Source organism: Osmia bicornis, chromosome 8 (genome assembly GCF_907164935.1).
Source record: "Osmia bicornis bicornis chromosome 8, iOsmBic2.1, whole genome shotgun sequence".
In the NCBI taxonomy this organism is placed as follows: Eukaryota; Metazoa; Arthropoda; class Insecta; order Hymenoptera; family Megachilidae; genus Osmia; species Osmia bicornis.
In genome coordinates this window covers 7,520,571-7,536,044 of record NC_060223.1, presented here as the reverse complement: position 1 = coordinate 7,536,044, position 15,474 = coordinate 7,520,571, and the positions used below count along the sequence as shown (strand labels likewise).

The 15,474-nt window shown below is 42.7% G+C and overlaps 2 protein-coding genes across 4 annotated transcripts in view; one reads left to right on the top strand and one right to left on the bottom strand.

Annotated features, from left to right (window-relative positions):
- LOC114877946 (paired box protein Pax-6-like) overlaps positions 1-15,474 on the top strand; it is a 59,396-nt gene that overhangs the window by 41,391 nt on the left and 2,531 nt on the right. The window lies entirely within an intron of this gene.
- Positions 5,950-7,900, bottom strand: LOC114877948 (zinc metalloprotease ZmpB-like). The gene is made up of 3 exons (XM_029191152.2): positions 7,860-7,900; positions 7,168-7,662; positions 5,950-6,553 (listed from the first exon to the last, which is right to left on the bottom strand). Exons 1-3 carry the CDS (start codon positions 7,863-7,865, stop codon positions 6,107-6,109), a joined length of 948 nt encoding a protein of 315 aa, XP_029046985.1. The 5' UTR covers positions 7,866-7,900; the 3' UTR covers positions 5,950-6,106.

The window sequence follows — 15,474 nt, the reverse complement described above, 5'->3', positions numbered from 1 at the left end:
AATATATATATATATATGTATGGGAATATGCGGTGGTGTTTCGTGAAACGCGTCGCGTTCCGGATCGTTCGCGGCGCGGAACAGGGCCGACAGAGAAACTCTATGCATTGGATTCGCAGGTCAGTGGGTTGTCGCGTCGAGTCGTTCAAACTGGTGTCACCGCCGGTCGATTTATCGTGTTCGTCAATCTTGGAAGACTGACCTCCCCGTCGCGGCTCGGGTTACCATCCACCGCGACGACGTCTTGCCTAGCCACCCCCGCAACCACGCGGTGCAACACTCCTTTGTCTTCCGTTTTATTCCGGTGCGCGGCGATGAACGAGCCACGTCGATGAATATCTACGCCGTCGAGTGAACGATAAAAAGTCTCGGACTGCATGGCACCGCAAACTCGTACACGCACCGCCTCTTCAAGGCGCGGCTGTTCATTACCGACGATATTAAATGACTCACTACGTTTCCTTCTTAACTTCGTCTTACATACGTTTATCAAATTCTTTCGATGATCCTTAGAACGTTCAGTTATTTAAAAAAATAAAAAATAAAAAATGTTGTTTGAACACCCTGTTAGAAGAATGATAGCTGCGCGTTAGAATTACTAGAAATAAATAGAATGAAATGGCGAACGATCGAGCAAAGAGGATCGTTGAGCTTTTGCGGTGAGCCATGCTTTTGCGTGGAAGTTTCGCGGTCTTCCGCAAAGAGAAAAGTTAATCTGTATCGCGGCTGTTGGACACCGTTCGCCTGGTGCTAAACGAGAGAAGTATATAATTCCTGTTGATGGGTGGGCGAGAGAGAATCATTCCAGAACCGCGGTCTGGGCTATTACGAATTCCCGACCGCAGCTAGAAATCGGTGGTCGAGGAAAAATTCTTTCGTTCGAACTAGTTGGAAAATACAGCTAGGTATTCGGAGATGAAATTCCGCGGCCGGTACAAATACGTGATCCGATGCATCGATGCTTCGACCGGCTTGCGGCCAAACCTTTCGTTCGCCAACCAATTTGCTCTACCTATATTTTCCTCCAATTTGTATTTCTATCGATATTTCGTCAATTGCCAGCAAATTAAACTTGCCCTTCCGGTTAGAATTTCAATTTTACCTGGTGCAATATAGACCGAAGAGGGATCCTAATTTGATTTTCTATCATTAACGTGAATGGGATTTTTAAATTTTGGAATTAGAAAATTTCCTAATTTTAAAAGATTTGTCGGGGTAAATAGAAGGGGGGCTCGTTAGATTGTTAGCTCCAATAATCAATCTTCCCGCAGAAACCGATTTCACGATGGAAGACAACAATAAAGATCTATCCGTCTTCCTTCTCCATTCGGCAACTCTTTTTGACGCGTCTTCGAGCTTTAGCGTCGGCCAGGCTCAATCGAGGGAAGCGCGTGAGAGGGTGACAAAGTGTCTCAGCCACGAACGGGATAAGAAGAGGGGTGGCAACGTTAGTGACAGAGATCTCTTTCCTTAGCCACCGTTTTCTTTGTGCCTCGACGAGGGTATATACCGACTGGGTTGACTGATCTGCCTCGTAATGCCAATCGATATACATACACCGTTCGAAAATGGCTCTCTCTCTCTTTCTTAGACACTCTTTTAGACAGAACTAAGGCCTACCCTTTACACACAAGTAAAGAAGGGCTGAATATAACGTGACTCGCGTATGAATAATACCAAGTACGTGTTACGTGTATAAAGAGGAGCCGCGTGAAATCCGCTCGGTAAAAGGCACTACGACTTCCGCGTTTCGAAGCGTGGGCGGGCACCAAGGGCTGCCGTCAACAACCCCTTGGTATTTTTTTCCAAGGGTCGTCGACTGACTCTTCTACCGTCGCTTTTGAAAACGGTGTACCATAAGAATATCATGTTTCGAGATGATCCATAGACAGACAAGTCTATCCATAAAATCTGAACCAAATAGTTTGCCTTGAAAATAAACCTTCAACCATGACAAGGAGGATTGCGTGTTATTCGAAGGGCAGGCTGGAAAATTCACCCTCTAAAAATTATTTTTTTCACCCTTAATTTTGAGCAATAGTGAAGAAAAAAATTGCAAAGTTAACTCCTTGTTCTCACTCAATATGTTAGTATAAGCATGACAGAAAAAGAATACAACATTCAATAGTTAAATCTACATATAATGTGTCATCTGTTGCATAAGTAAACGTGTTGCTATACCCAGGTCAATCACTAAAAGAGTTACGTAATGTTACACAATCGGATGAGCATGTTCATCGCGCTACAAACGATTGAATTATGATCTCTATGCGCGCAGAATTTCATATGACTCCGATGCTCGACCCAATATTCTCGATTCGCTTTAGAAACACGCGGACACAATACTTGCATATATTCTTCACCGATTAAAAAGTTTCTTCGTCCACATACAGTGGCAAATATTTCATTCTATCTTTCGAAAGCAAGTATTGCATTATTAAGTGTGCCATCTTTTTGTTAAAATTGAGGCTCTCTCCATGGTCCGCCGTCCGAGTGCCTGATAAAGTAAAGTCTCGGGACACCCTATATATCAAATTTATAGAATTAAAATCTATATATAAATATTAATCTGAAGTAATAGTATAGATAGAAGTTGAATTCCGACAGAAACATGGAAATTTCGTAACGGGGTAATAAACCAAATACTCCGGTTGGTCTCTCTTCCTCTCCATCCATATTAATTCGGCGATATTAATCAAGCAGCGAGAGTTCTCTTGTACAAAGGCGTACCGATGTAAGCGCAGTAGGAACCTTATTGTTTTGGTACCCTCCAGTTCAATATCGACGTGGCCTGTGACGCAATGCGTATACTCGTTTGAAACACCACCACCGGCAGAGAGGTGGTTCGCTCGCGCACAGATTCTGAAAAATACGACAGGGATATGCAGACGGTAAGGATCACAAAGGCTAGCAAGCAAGCAAGCAAGCAAGCAAAAGCAGGTGCCGACTTCGAAAGAGTCAAAAAGAGTTCGACGTGCATGTCGACGGGGGATCTCCAATCACCGTCGTTCCTACGGCACGTCTGCTTGCCATACGTGGGAGCTCTTCTACCTTCTACCTTCATTGTTTTTCATCTGTCGCCTGCTACCGCGTGGGATTGCCAGACGAGACCTGTTTCTCTACACTTGTGTGTATTTTACGCGAGACCCTAATTCAGGAACAGAACGGTAAATAGAAAAAGGCTCCATGATTGTTCATCGATAATCGTCGAGAAAAATTTGTTAAATAGATTCGATTGAAATTTGTTTCTCCAAATTTATCATGATTTTTCCTGTGAGAATATGCTGAAGTTTGGCCGTGTTCCCACAGACACCAAGGGGGGCCTCCCGCTATTTTCTTAATCTGAAACGAGACAAACGATGGAGAACAGAGAGTACCCCGCGGGTGCTCGACAACGCGAAGAACGCGACCTACCCTCCTCCTTTCCGTCGCTATAGAATCCGGAACTCGTGGCTGGTAACCCCCGTCGATGACTCGGCTCGAATCGACTCTGTCAGCGAGGAAACCTCACCCCCCTGACTTCGTACCACCTCTGTTCTTAAAACCCCTCCGCTTCTATTCCCTTTCTTCGATCAACATTCTCGTTTGTTGCACGCACAGTTTAGTCTTTTCCGTGTTTGCGGGTGGTCGTAGTCTGGTTCTCAGGGCTCCTCGTCGTCTCACGCTCGTCTACCTGACGAGCAGCCCTTTATTCCCGAATGGCGTCAGGTTGACGTGATGTTTGCTTTTTCGACGGTACAATGAGGAGGGTTGATTAGCAGATCGAGTGTCGATGACCTTATTTCGGATCGTTCCTTGGCTATTTGTAGAGTTCAATTGATTTTATCGAGGGTTAATAATAATTTTGAAAATACTGACGGTTGTCGAATTTAGAAAAATTAATATTTTAATACAAATTTCGTCACTTCTTTAATTATTCTTCTATAGTTAAAATATGATGATACGTGCATCTAGATAAGACATCTGCACAGACCGGATGTTCGCGTGTTAAATTTCACAGCAAAACATTGTTCATGAAATAAAGGTATATTTATCTGATTGAATTCATTCGATGAATACAATGCAGCTGCAATATTATCTTATCCCCTATTGCATAACTAACGATTAATCTATGAACAACGTACTTGAAACAATATATTATTACAATATGAATAATTGATGCTTCCTTAATTGCATAATAAACTTGATACGAGTGAGAATTTCGAAAAAATATTTCCCTTCGCAAGCGTGAAAAATGTTTACCGATTATTTATTAAAGTTATCAAAGTCAAAACTTGACAACCATAAAAAATAGCAGCACAGAGCAAAGTATGGGGTTATTTAAAGTCCGTCCGCAATAGCACCCCTAAACGCGTAATATTTTCTCCTTTACTCTTTTAAAAATAACACCGCCGGATGAAAACAAGGAACTCTTTAGAAAAAACGAGGGAAAGAGAAAAACGTGGCGGTCGAGGCAGGGGAGAGAAAAAAAAGTGGCGGAGGTTACTTCCGGAAAAATTAATATCTCGTGGCGAAACAAAGTGCACCGGCTGGTTAGCTGCTTAGGCGCAGACTTCGCGAAACTGGGAGCAATGAAACATCAGGCTGGAAACTTTGTTTTCCAAAGTAAATTATTTTCTATCTTTGACTTCCATCGATCCTCTTTCTTCTTGAGAATAATTCATTTAATTTGGCTCTGTATCACGCCTTTTCATTTCTCAAATACATGATATAATATTTTGAAAATTAGACATTTGATAATAAAGGAGATTAGGTATGGAGAAAAATTTCGAGGATAATTTATTAGAAATTTAATTGAATTATAATGATTCGTTTCGAATGGGTAATACTAAACACTTGGGTCTGAAAGTGTTAAAACTTGCTAGGCAATTCTGATTTTAACTCAGCCCTTTATTCCACATCACAGAAGAGCAATTTGGCGAAACGTTAATCTAGAAGATAGATATCCGAAGAGGCGAGGCTTAGTATCCAAAGAAACTCGAGCTTTCAAAGCAACCGCTTGCAAACTTACAAGCTACCTTCTCTAATTTTAAGATCGACAGAGTTTAATTGCTCCTGACCACTTGACCGGAGTAATTGGTCCGAAATTCGGTTTCGAAATTCGCTCTTGCATCTCGAAGGTACTTAACGTCGTTGAAATTCCTTTGTTCTCCGCAAATCGGCCCTACTTACTTACTGTTTGGAAAGTTTGCCCGGCAAGTTGGCCAGTTTCGTTCGATTCCTTTCAACATCGATTGTTAAAAACCAAAGAAGAAGATCTTGAGAATATTGTGTCCATTACATTTATTAAATAAATCAACCCTCCAGAGCTCGAATACTTTACGACTCCGTAGTCTTCAAAATAACGAAGAATTGAAATTCAGAGGAAGATATTGTTACTGTTAAAGAATTACAATGAAAAAATACGAATGTTTGCGATTCGATTGGGACAAAGAGGTGGAAAAGTGGTCGGCTGAGTTGCGGAACAGGATGAAAAGCAAGCTACGAGGAGAAAGGGAGAACATTTTGGTGGGTTGGAACGTGGCCGTAGAATTTCAGGAGGATCCTGACGAGGGATTGGCTGTGTCGGAGTGAACTTATGAAACGACCAACCCCGCTAGAGTCGAGCGAGATATTAAATTTCTGGAATTTTGCGGTTAGGCGCGTCTACATGCCGACGGGTCTGCCACCAACACACCCACCCTACACGTACACATCAGAAACACATACCTGGGTCCACGTGCCGTGGCTAAGAATATTCTTTCATAGGATTTCTCTCATTACCTTCCTGTAATAATGGGATTATAATCACTTAGAGTCGATGGCAATTTTAATTTCCCTTAAATATTATTTCAAACTGGAAGTTTAAAGATTTTTTCTAAGGCATGAAAAGTTTGAAGGTGGGTCAGGATGTTAGAATGGAATGGTTAAAAAGATAAGGAGACCTTCACACAATTGACAAGACAAGCATTAGATTTCAATCATCTTTATTCTCGTTTCGACCTTAGCCTACAGTTACATCCTCAACACCATAAATATCTATACAATGTATATTATACAAGTTACTTTACAATGGTTAAATTAGGAGCCATCACGGTCCTCGTCAAGATACGTCTAATTACATAATTTACTGCAAAGTTAAAAGGTATCTAGAATCGGTGGCGGGTATCTGATAGTTGGTGTAAGCAGGGGACAACGGAAGTACACCAGCAGGATTATCGTACTGATATTGCACTTGGGTGGCGACCGGTTGGATCTCCAATTTTTGCGGTTTCGATTCGGCCGATCCAGCTGCAATGGGTGCAACCGGTGCAACGGACACTTGAAGTCCAGCTGGGAGTATCTGCAGTTTCTGCAGAGGAGCGTACGAGTAAATAGGTCCACGAAGAGGTTCCACGTTCTCAGCACGGATCTTGGCGAAATATTTCATAGCTTCGACATCCTGGCGGCTCACATAACGGACGCGTTGGAGACGTCCATCGGGAAGAGCGACGTAGTACTCGCCGGTCTGCTGGGGCTGTTGTTCGTCCACTTCTTCGTCCTCAAGCTCGTTCACAGAGTTGACGGGCTCGGACTGGAAAAAATAAAGAATTCAACGTTTAACTGGACCGATCCCAATTTCGTGTTTTAACTCGGGTGTGAAAGTTTCCAAGTTTTGTCGAAATTGTGCCAAGAGGAAAGAGGAAAGGTAAACGATCCTGAGGAGTGGAATCACGGCTGACTGCATCACAGATTGTGTCACCGACGCGACGGCTCTGAATTCGGTTGAGGCACACGCGTGCCTGTACACCGATCGAAAGTAAACGACGACTCGAATACTAATGTCGTTAAGACGGTCAAAGGAGAGCAACGAGAAACAGAGAGAGAGAGAGAGAGAGGTAGCGAGAAGGGTGGGCGGACGGTGTGATTTAAAATTCCGTGGAACCTTTGATTCCTGCAAGCTCGTGCCAACAGGCTGCACTCTCGTTCACGATAACAAGCCCAATAATACGTGATACTACGTTTCGTTAAAAAGAACATTCCAATACTCCTCGGAGAATTTTCTTCGCTTTGAAGCGATGCTTGATTAATTTCCAATTTTTAAGCTTCTTTCGACTTGGAACTTACGAAGGGAGATTTATCGAATTTTTAAAAAATTATTTCCTTTTAACCCTTTACTACTCTAAAAGACTTTCAGTGTAATCTCACCTCAGATTCAGTGACACTGGAGACAGTAGTGGCATCTTCCGCTTCCGTGTTGGTAGAGACTTCGGTGGTAGTAGCTTCCGGTGGTCCGTACTGTTGCTGAGGAACCGCTGGTGGTCCGTATTGAGACTGAGGTTCGCTCGGGGCACCGTATTGCTGTTGAGGAGCAGCTGGGGCACCGTAGCCCTGTTGAGGTGCGTTCGGAGCTCCGTATTGCTGTTGAGCTGCGCTAGGTGCTCCGTAATTTTGTTGTGGTGCACTGGGTGCTCCATAATTCTGTTGAGGTGCGCTTGGTGCTCCGTATTGCTTCTGAGCTTCTCTCTGAGGGAGATTGAAAGCTGGCCCGGCTGGTCTCCATCCGGAAGGTGGGTAAGGAGCACTGGCAGCTGTGGTGGCCTCCTCTTGTTGTCTTGCAAAGTAGTATTGTCTTTGTTGTTGACGGTATCTTGGTGGTTCCGCGGATACCGCGACAACCAGAAGAACGATAGCTGCGAATACCTGTATAGGAATAGATCGATTAATTAAATTAATTAATCAGTAGTGTTTCCTCACTTGAAAATTCACTTTGCAAAAAGCAGAGAAATTGAGAAAGAGTGTTTTTCAAAATTCAGAGAACGAAGTTAATTACTTTGACCACTGAATTGATATTTTGTTCGAAAGATTAATTGTATGATTTTTTAAGACTGCAATGGTACCTTCATTGTGCTGTAGGCTAAGTTACTCGGTCAAGTTTTCGAGTTGACTGATTTCCGATGTTCACCAGCTGGATTATATACACTGAGTCTCGTATGCGGTCTGCATGTTTAAGAAGATATCCATGCTGGTTCGTCGGCTGTCGAGTGACATTGACCTCCTAAAACACTGATGAATTCTCGATCATTGTTGGCACATCATCCGGTCGCGTCTTACCTTCGCTTTTTTCGTCGCTTCGACAGACACGTACTTAATCAGTTGATCCTCCCTCTTCGACATTTTTCAATTCTGTCTATTCTTCAACATCCTTACCTGTGATTACAGGATCTTTAATTTCGTTGATTTTCAAGAATGCAATTAAAATGATAAATATTGATGAACAAAAATTTTATATTAAAATCAACACCATTCGAATGAAGGATCATCTTGATAATTTTGGAATTTATTCAGGGTAGAATTCAAGGAATCTTTTGACTAAAATTAGAATACAATTGAATCATCGAATCCTATATAAAAATAGTGTAATGATTCGTTGATATAGCGATGAATATTTGGAGGGAATCTAAATATCTAAGTATCCCATTAGCATTCCACGACTGGTGATCTGAATCAGCGGGAATTTGTCATCCACTGTCCATGGCCGATTCCCCTTCATCGTCAGACGTTACATCGGACGTTTCTCGATGTAATTTTAACTCCGACGAATTGCTAATTGATTCCTCGCACGCAGCACGCGTGACTATGATTTTCGCGCTAATAAATTCACCGGTGGACTCGATCCGAAGCAGCATCAGGGAATGAAAAGAAAAAGGATCGAATCGACTCCTATGGAATCTATAATCGTCGATACATTTTCGCTCGCGAATTTTTCCCTCGTCTGACGCCTCGTCAAAGAATCAGTCACGAAATTCGAACATGAGTTGATTTTTAACGTGTTCCCTAACGGAAGGTAGTTAAAAAAAAAGAAAAAGTAAAAGGTTGAATTTCTTCGTTTACCTTCAAGTTTTATAATTACTCGTGAAATACAATCTCAAACTTTGCCCTTTCGCTGTGACATTTCTGTGCGAAAGGTACAAACACGTGCGTGCAACAACTATTTTAGGACTACGTGCCGGTAAATAATAAAATTCTCAATCCCCATGACAGAAACGAATCAGGTATTTTCCAATCAAACTCTGGAAGAAGAAACGAATGAAAGGGCAAATAGAAACACCTATCCACGTTTTCCCTGCAACAAATCCGTGCATCGCGCGATCGCGAGGAGCGTGGATTTCAAAGATTGAACGTTAAAATCAGCGGAAAGTTCGAAATCGGTAGCCGTGACTCGCGGAATGTGGTAATGTCGATCGTAAGAGAGAGCGGCTAGAAGAGAAGAGAAGGAAAGGATAGCGTAGAATCGTTTGGGTGGTAGGGGTTGGGAGGGATGGTCCGGGTAAAGCAAATTATTCACACTCAAACGACTCCATTTCAATATCGGACCGAGGCCCAGGGACAAAAGAAGGGCGAGATGCCTGTCTCCCTTCTGCTTTCGCTTTGCCAGTACCCGCCACTCCGATACCTTTGCCTGCAGCCTGCAGGCTTAGCTCTCCTTTTTTTTTTTTTACCCTCCCTCTCTCTCTATCTAACCCTCCCCTTTCCAACCTCCCTCCTCTTCGTTCACCGTCTCTATTTTTCCATCCTTTCGTTTCTATCCTCGATTTTGCGTTATTCCTTGCTCTATCCGACTCGAACGAACAGATCCAGCATGCAACCACCGTCGACGAGAAAGATTCTTCCTGTTTCGTCGTACGCCACCCTTGACCTTTTCTAATCTATCCTAGACACCGGATGGTTCTTTTAAAATATCATTTCGTTTATTCTTGGCTGTGACATTTAACGAGTCTTTGGATCATCTTGGAATACACTTTGTCTATTAATTACTAATTGATCGCGCGTGATGCCGGTTTGAGGAGATTGAATTTTTCTAAATGGCTTCTATTTTAATGAAAAGAAAAGGCGAAACGAACGAATCGACACTGTCCTAGGTGGGATACACGTGTAGGATTTTAGCGGTGAATCCTTCTCGGTCGAGAAGGGGTTGAAACGAGAAATGGAAAACCAAAGCAACGGTCGCGGGGTGTAAAAGAAGAAACGGGAATAGGAAAGAAAGCCAGAGAAGAGTTCTTTTTTTCACCAGGGCCGAGACTCGTAATTGAATATATTTAAGCGCGGGAGGGACGTTTGTGCGGATTCTCAGCTTACAGGGACCCCCATACCAAGACTACGTCTGCGAGTAAACTGGATTAATCGTCTATGAAGGGAGAGACTGTGAGCACGCCGCATTCGTTTACAATCAGATCCCCCATGGGGAATTCGAAACAACGAGCCTATGTTGCCTGCCTTTCTTCTTTTCATTGTTGCGTTATAGAGATCCTTCCTCATGGGATTTCGGATACGGATACTTGTATCGTCTTCAAATGATCGATATAAGTACATACCTATTGGCAATACTCATAGTTTTGAGTTGGCTTGAAAATCAATTAAAATACAACTTTTTCTAATAGTTTGATTCTACTCTAATTATGTATATCATCCATAGGAAGGTGATGCTTAAATTTTTATCAAAATTCATTAGTCGCTTATACAGAAATAAACAATTTAATTGAGGCAGACGAATTAGTTAATCCATGGGAAATCTGACTTTGAATTGTTGAATGTTATCGAGACGAGCATCGATAAAAGTGACCCATCAAAGCGAGGAGACATCGTGTTGAAACACAATTCGCTACTTGGTCGCACCTGAGGCGACTTCTAATGACTATCCTAGCTTTTGATCGATGACACGAGTTACTCCCTCCTTCGTTCCTCTGAAATTCATTATAAAATCAATCGTTTCGTATAATCATCGATCTTTTTTAAAGTACTACTTTCTAGAGTGAATAATTCACAGAAAATTCGAAAAAGAAAACATCCCTTAAATTGTATAAATATATCACATCTTACGTTCTCCAAAGTGGAAGTACACACCCCATAACAATATATTTTTTCAATTCGAATTGAAGCAAACTCTAGGTAGATCCCTCGTTTCCAAGTAACCGAAGCGAAACCACCGGTCGATAGCCGATTTTATTTCGACAATGTTACCCCTGGGAGACGAACGACGGGAGTGTATAACGATAGAGAAATTGTTTGGCTACCAGTTGCACGCTCCCAAAAGGCTCGTTTTGCAAGTCGTAAACGAATTAGGGCTTTTCAACGGGTATGTGCCGAGCACGGGAAACAACCTCGAACCATCACCCTTGGTCATTGATTTACATCGCGGTTTAATAGGGGGTGGCCTTGTTTGGTGGACTCGCTACAAATTGCTTCGTGTTCTTGCTCAATTACTTTCTCGCTTTGATCAATCAAATTTGTGGTAATGACAGTTTTCGTTAGCTAATTAACCGTTCCACCTTTAGACATTCAATTTTCTTTCTTCTCTGTATTTCTAAAGTTGCGTTAGAATTTTGAATAAATTTATCGAACGTTCGAAGAGGGTAATCGGAAAGGTGGTAATTGGAATTTAACAAGCAATGTATTAAGGCACGATTCTTCCCATTTCCCAGCGAACAATTCCGACAGTTAATTTCTCCTTAACCGACGATTGTCCCGGCTGTTGCACGAGCCAGGCAAACTATAACCGAACCAGTCTGCGAACTAGCGAAAAGCAACGGGCTAGGGTTCCCTAGATTGCGACAAAAGCCCCGAGGAAATCGAGGATAGGAGAAACTCGGCTGCGTAAACGGAGCTTAACCGCAGCTCGACGTGGCGTAAATTATGGAATGAGAGGAGAAGAAGGAAGAGTAAGGGGGTGGCGGTGGTGAAGAGGGTAGAAGGACGGAAGGAGAGAGGAGTCTCAAGGCGAAACTTGCAAAAGTACATCGCGACTCAAGAGGGCGGAAGTAATCGCGCGAGTTCTGCGCCGCACGGATCCGCGTTATCATCGGCTGATTTCACTGCATTTAGTGGCTGCCGAAGATTTCGCCCTGGCACACCCTTCGAATTTCGAAGGAACACACGAGACCGTTACTTTCTAATTACATTGTGACCGAATTACCCAGCTTACACCCAACCTACCAACACTTACAACTTATAACCTTTACCCTCGTTAATTACCTCTACTTAGTTCAAACTTTGATACACCTGAAACGTTGGATTTCTATCAATTTTTCTAACGGGGATATATTTTTATATTAGCTATTGTCCTTCTATTCTTCTTGCAGTTCTTCAGTTAATTAGATTTTCGTACATCAATAACCAGTTTTATTTCTTCAGAATAGTCTTCTTCGTTTATTTTTAAATAAAGATAAAGTAGTTCCAAGTGTTCCAACATCGAAAGAATCTAAAATCACGTCCAGGTTCAATAATAAGAATAAAAGACGATCGTTAAAGAAAACGAAGAAGAGGTTGAATGAAAGGTTTCAAATGAGTCGCGTAATAACCTCTGTATCCTCTCGCTTTTCTTTTTTCCGAATTGATTTCTCCCTTCGTTTACTCCCTATGGAAAAGCTGCTTATGTATTCCGATGCACCGCTGCTTGCACCACTCCTAATGGAGTTTCCAATATTTTCCTTTCCGTTCGCTCACCCTTCTTCTCACCCTCTCTTTGCCCATTTTCCGCTTACTTGTCTCTTCTACCCCTTCCGTTGATCGATTACCAAACTCCTTACACTTTGTCTACTTCTTTCCTAACGGCAACATGCCGCGTTAATTAACACGATCGTTATCAGATCAAGTTAGATCTATCAATTCTCTAAGCCTGAACGAAAGTCACCCCTCTAATCCAAGAATACATTTTCGCCAGAGACTAAACTGGAAAGTTCTCGGTGCACATATTCGGCATTAAGGACAAGAGAATCCAATAAATTTGCCGGTAGGATTAGGCATTAGACCGAAGAGGATTATACTCGCGGGATGATACCGATCGAGTAGAGCAACCCCTTGCCACGCTATAACGTATCGTAGCCAGGATGATCCTTCTCAACTTGTACTAGTCGCTTATGAACCACTCGATATCCAACACCCATTGCTGGTTATCATCCTAATCATTTTCCCATTGATAATTACGCAGGGGGTGATTCATATAAAAATTCGAAAAAATTTAATTATATTCGAGGGTATAGGTTACTAGTAATCCCCGTGTCATCTAATTCAACCCCTAAACATTAATTCTAAAATTGTACGTTTCTAGCAAAAAGATAGGGATTGGTAAAAATTAGCCAGTTAACAGGTCGAGTAATGGTTCCTCTCATCCTCAACCCCCACACCTCAGCAACCCCACCCCATACGCGTCGACCATTCTTTTTTTCCCGGTGCATTCGATGAATGGCCGTTACTAACGCACCATGACCCCGGCTGTTGTCACCGACTGGCTTTTCTACTCGATTTCAAAATGATAATCGTCGCGTCCAGGGGTGGTACGAGGTGTCGCGTTCGCCCAATGTGCGTGATCTTTTTCATTTTCCCCCCTAACCAGGCTCGGTCGAACCCCTCCTTCGACGATTCACCTATGGCGTTGCAGGGTTCGTTCGCGAGGAAAGCATCCAGGCGACGCCAGAAGGATAATAAAAACGTGCGACACAGGGTGGGATATAGGAGGAGGTATTACGCGTTATTAGGCGACCCTTAATGCTGCGCCGGTTTTTGCCGAATTTTCGGCCCTGACTTCCTCTCCGCTTCGTTGAACACCGCGAATAATCCGGCTAACATCTGTATCATCGACGGCTATTCTAGCATTCGATGCGGAGAATAGTACATCTGGTCCCCCCCTTTTCCGCCTCTGGCAACCCCCTTTAGCACGGTCACACCATCTCAAAGTTTCTTTCTTCGCCCTTTTTAATTATATACCAAGCGTCGATTACCGGTAAGTAGGATAAATTTTCTAAAACCTGCAACGTATAAACCCTCTAAAACCACTGGTAGAAATTCGATATAGTTTTCCGGAGATGAAAAAGTGAACTCGAGCGTATTAAAAACTGGTACTTGGCCACCGCACGTTCGCCATTTCACGTTCGAAAAGATTCTTTTCTGAATGGTAACAGTCGGCCACGAGTGAGCCACGCACCGTTTTAAACTCACCATCGTGGCCCCGCTTTAATAGCGTTATTGTTTAAGTGTAGCCATTGTTTCGTATCGAAAGTCGAGTGGTTCGCATAGGAACGGGCGATTACGCGACAAAACTACTCTTCCTCGAGGGCCTCTCGAGGAGGCAGAAAGGCACGCGTACAACAGTTTAAGAGTTTCTTTGTGGTCCGCGCGGGTTGGTCTTGACGATTTCTTCGAGCACCACGATCGGATGTAAGCTTCGATCCGGGATCTTCATTGTAACAGGAGTGCGATAGAAATATTCGAATTCGGATCGCAGGGGTGACGTTTAGCATTTAGCCGCGGCCATTATCGGCGTTAATAATGCACCGCTCGCCACTCGTGTGTTCAAAACCATTAACCCCCATAACGAGTTCGCCATCTTTCCTGCGTTCCCACTCTTTTTTTTCACCGTGTTTTTAACGGTTTCGCGAGCGTAGCCAGCTCACGCTTTTACGATCCCTCATTATTCTTCTACCTTCTCCGCGTCCGTTGACCCAGAATCAGAGATTTTCAGCGACACTTTGGCGACGGTGCATTCGTACAGAACTGTCTATGATAATTTTAGAAATTTTATTTATTCAAAAATCTTTTCATATAATTACCTTTATTCTCATTAATGATACCAGTGTAAAATTTCGCAGAAAAATCCTGAGGCTAATGTAACCCTAACACATTTTTCCATAGCGGTAAGATAATATCTTGTAACAAAGATATTTTAACACGGTATCCTGAATATTTGATGAGATTACGGGGATAAGGCTATTGTAATTGCAGCCAGAGATTCAGGCTGTCTGGAAAAAGCAAAGAACGACGACAGATGTTGGAAGCGAGAAGATGTAACTCGGGCGGAGGGGAATCGGAGTTTCTCTTTGCTTTTGCCCTACGTCCTTTGCTCTCGCCCCAACCGAATCTCTCTCGTATCCTTCTCCAACGTGTTATCCACCAACCCGGATTCGAGCTAACTCGACCGCGATGGCCGACTTCATTTTCATCTTCCTATTAACGCACCAACACTTTTGTAACGTTAATCGCGTTACTTCTATCGCTTTAATAACTCGTAATAATAGCGCGGAACACGGGAAGTGGGAAAATAAATTTTGAGAAATCAGAGAAATTATGAATACGATTACTTTGAGAGGTATTATCGACATCACTGAATCTTTCATATTTTTAATAAGCTTTTGCTGAGAATTATTATAATAGTAGGGAAACCCTTCTAACCCTACGAAGACTAAGAATGGGACCGGTCAGAAAATATTGATAATAATTATAAAATAATCAATGATCAGTGTGTCAATAACTGCATTCGACACCTGTCTTCTTTCGACACGAACCAAGAAACTCTCTCGTGAGGTAAACGAAGGTAGAAAAGGAGCGAGCCAAGAGAAATGTCAGGGTAGAGGCGCGAAGCAAAGGGTGCAAGGGTAAGAGACTCTATCGAAGTTGTTATCAGGTTTCCATTAGCGCGTCGAAGAGGTAAGAGAACAAAGATTACCGGCATGGGAAGGAAAG